This window comes from Nestor notabilis, unplaced genomic scaffold, assembly GCF_000696875.1.
Source record: "Nestor notabilis isolate BGI_N333 unplaced genomic scaffold, ASM69687v1 scaffold6868, whole genome shotgun sequence".
Taxonomy (NCBI): domain Eukaryota; kingdom Metazoa; phylum Chordata; class Aves; order Psittaciformes; family Psittacidae; genus Nestor; species Nestor notabilis.
In genome coordinates, this window is record NW_009940495.1 from 91,293 (window position 1) to 92,920 (window position 1,628).

Below are 1,628 nucleotides of genomic sequence, written 5' to 3' on the forward strand. Positions count from 1 at the left end.
GTAGTTATCATGTTTGAAAATATCTTTTAAGCCACTTTCCATATGTAGAGCCATAGCAACAGGATCAGTTGCTGCTTTAACTAGCAGATTTTTCTCTATTTCTAGTCTCTGGCTTCTGGGTACCACAAGACTGCAGTAGATGTCCTGTCTTTCTTTAAGTCCCTCTTCAAATTCTTTTATTAAATTATTGGCTCTCTTTTGCCACTCTTCTTCCTTTGCCAGGCAACTTTGGTACAAGCTACCTTCTGCTCCTGAGCGCAAAAGGACTTGTTTTTCTCGCTCTAACTTCTCCTGCTCCTGTTCTAGGATCCTTCTTTCTTCTACTAGTTTGCGACTCTGGGACACGAGGGCTTCACGGTAACTCAGGGTTCTGTTGCGTTCCTTTTCAAGCTCCAGCTCCAAATGAGCAACTGTGCGACGGTTCTCTGTGATTATATCCCGGTATTTGCCTTCCAGGTCTTTTTGTAAAGATGAATGTTTTTTATAATACTCTTTTCTTTCTCTTTCTATTTCTTTTTGACATTCTCTGGTCCAGATCCAACCTATCATGTATAAATTAAGACTTCAGACATGAGAACAACACATATAATATTGATGTGTTATATGATTAATTAACTATGTGAATAAAGAACCTTTGAAGTGGTAAAAAACTTTCTTTCCTGCCCTCCCCAGTGATATTCACTTCTATTTACACATCCCACAAAATATACTTCTGTGGATCCATATTTCACTGTCAGTCACTTTAAATAATCAAGTTTCCTTTGAAGCTGGACAGAGCCAGGCTGGACAGAGCCTTGGGCGACATGGTCTAGTGTGAGGTGTCCCTGCCCATGGATTCCAGGTTGGAACTAGATGATCTTAAGGTCCTTTCCAACCCTAAATATTCTGTGATTCCATGATGCTATGAAAAAAAAAAATTCCCCAAGCCTTTTACTGTTAATACATGCACTTCTTGGATTAAAGAGGGGAAATAAAGTTACAGGGAATCAAACTGGAGGTTTCCAATACAGAAACTGCACTGAGAACCTTCCAGGTTGAGTACATTAATTATACATCAGCAGCTTCCTGGGTTGTTCCCTCTCTAAAACATCGTATGTCTGCTTTTCTGAGACAGCTTTATAAATGGCAGCTTATTAAATACGGACCCAATTCCATGTGTGAAAAATGGCTGTTGCCTTAATGCTATAAGCCATGCTTACTGTTTATAGCACTAAAAATGAGCAGAATAGAGGAAATCCCTAGATGGGGTATCACTGTATCACTGCACTGCTTCGGAAGCTCCCCTTTGGCCAGTGGGCAAGACGGAGAGACCTGGGCACTACTTACGGAAGGCGGCCAAGCCCAGCATGGGCACCAGCAGGGCGTAGTTCCATCTGCTGCCTTCATCCCCGGGCTCACGTCGATTTGGCAGGATGTTCCAGTTGGGAGGGTCATTTAAGTTATTCATGGAGGCACCTGCGAGGCACAGGGGAGAAGCACGGCCTCAGCGGCACGCAGAGCACCACACCAGCCCCGCACCCAACCGCACTGCTTTCTGCCCGAGACTCTCGAACTTCACACGGAAGAGCTTTCGGACCAGAGACCCCACTGCGCGGCCTGCCCCATGCCTGTCAGCCCCGGGACCGGTC

At 44.8% G+C, this 1,628-nt stretch overlaps 1 protein-coding gene across 1 annotated transcript in view; it reads right to left on the reverse strand.

The window, feature by feature from the left end:
• The window catches only part of CCDC127 (coiled-coil domain containing 127), a 1,633-nt gene extending 151 nt beyond the window's left edge, over positions 1 to 1,482 (reverse strand). The window contains 2 exon segments of the mRNA XM_010020374.1: positions 1 to 542; positions 1,327 to 1,482. The exon segment at positions 1 to 542 is cut by the window's left edge and continues 18 nt beyond it. Of these exon segments, the coding sequence (XP_010018676.1) occupies positions 1 to 542; positions 1,327 to 1,447 (663 nt within the window). The 5' untranslated portion in view covers positions 1,448 to 1,482.
• Between the last annotated feature and the right edge of the window lie 146 nt (positions 1,483 to 1,628).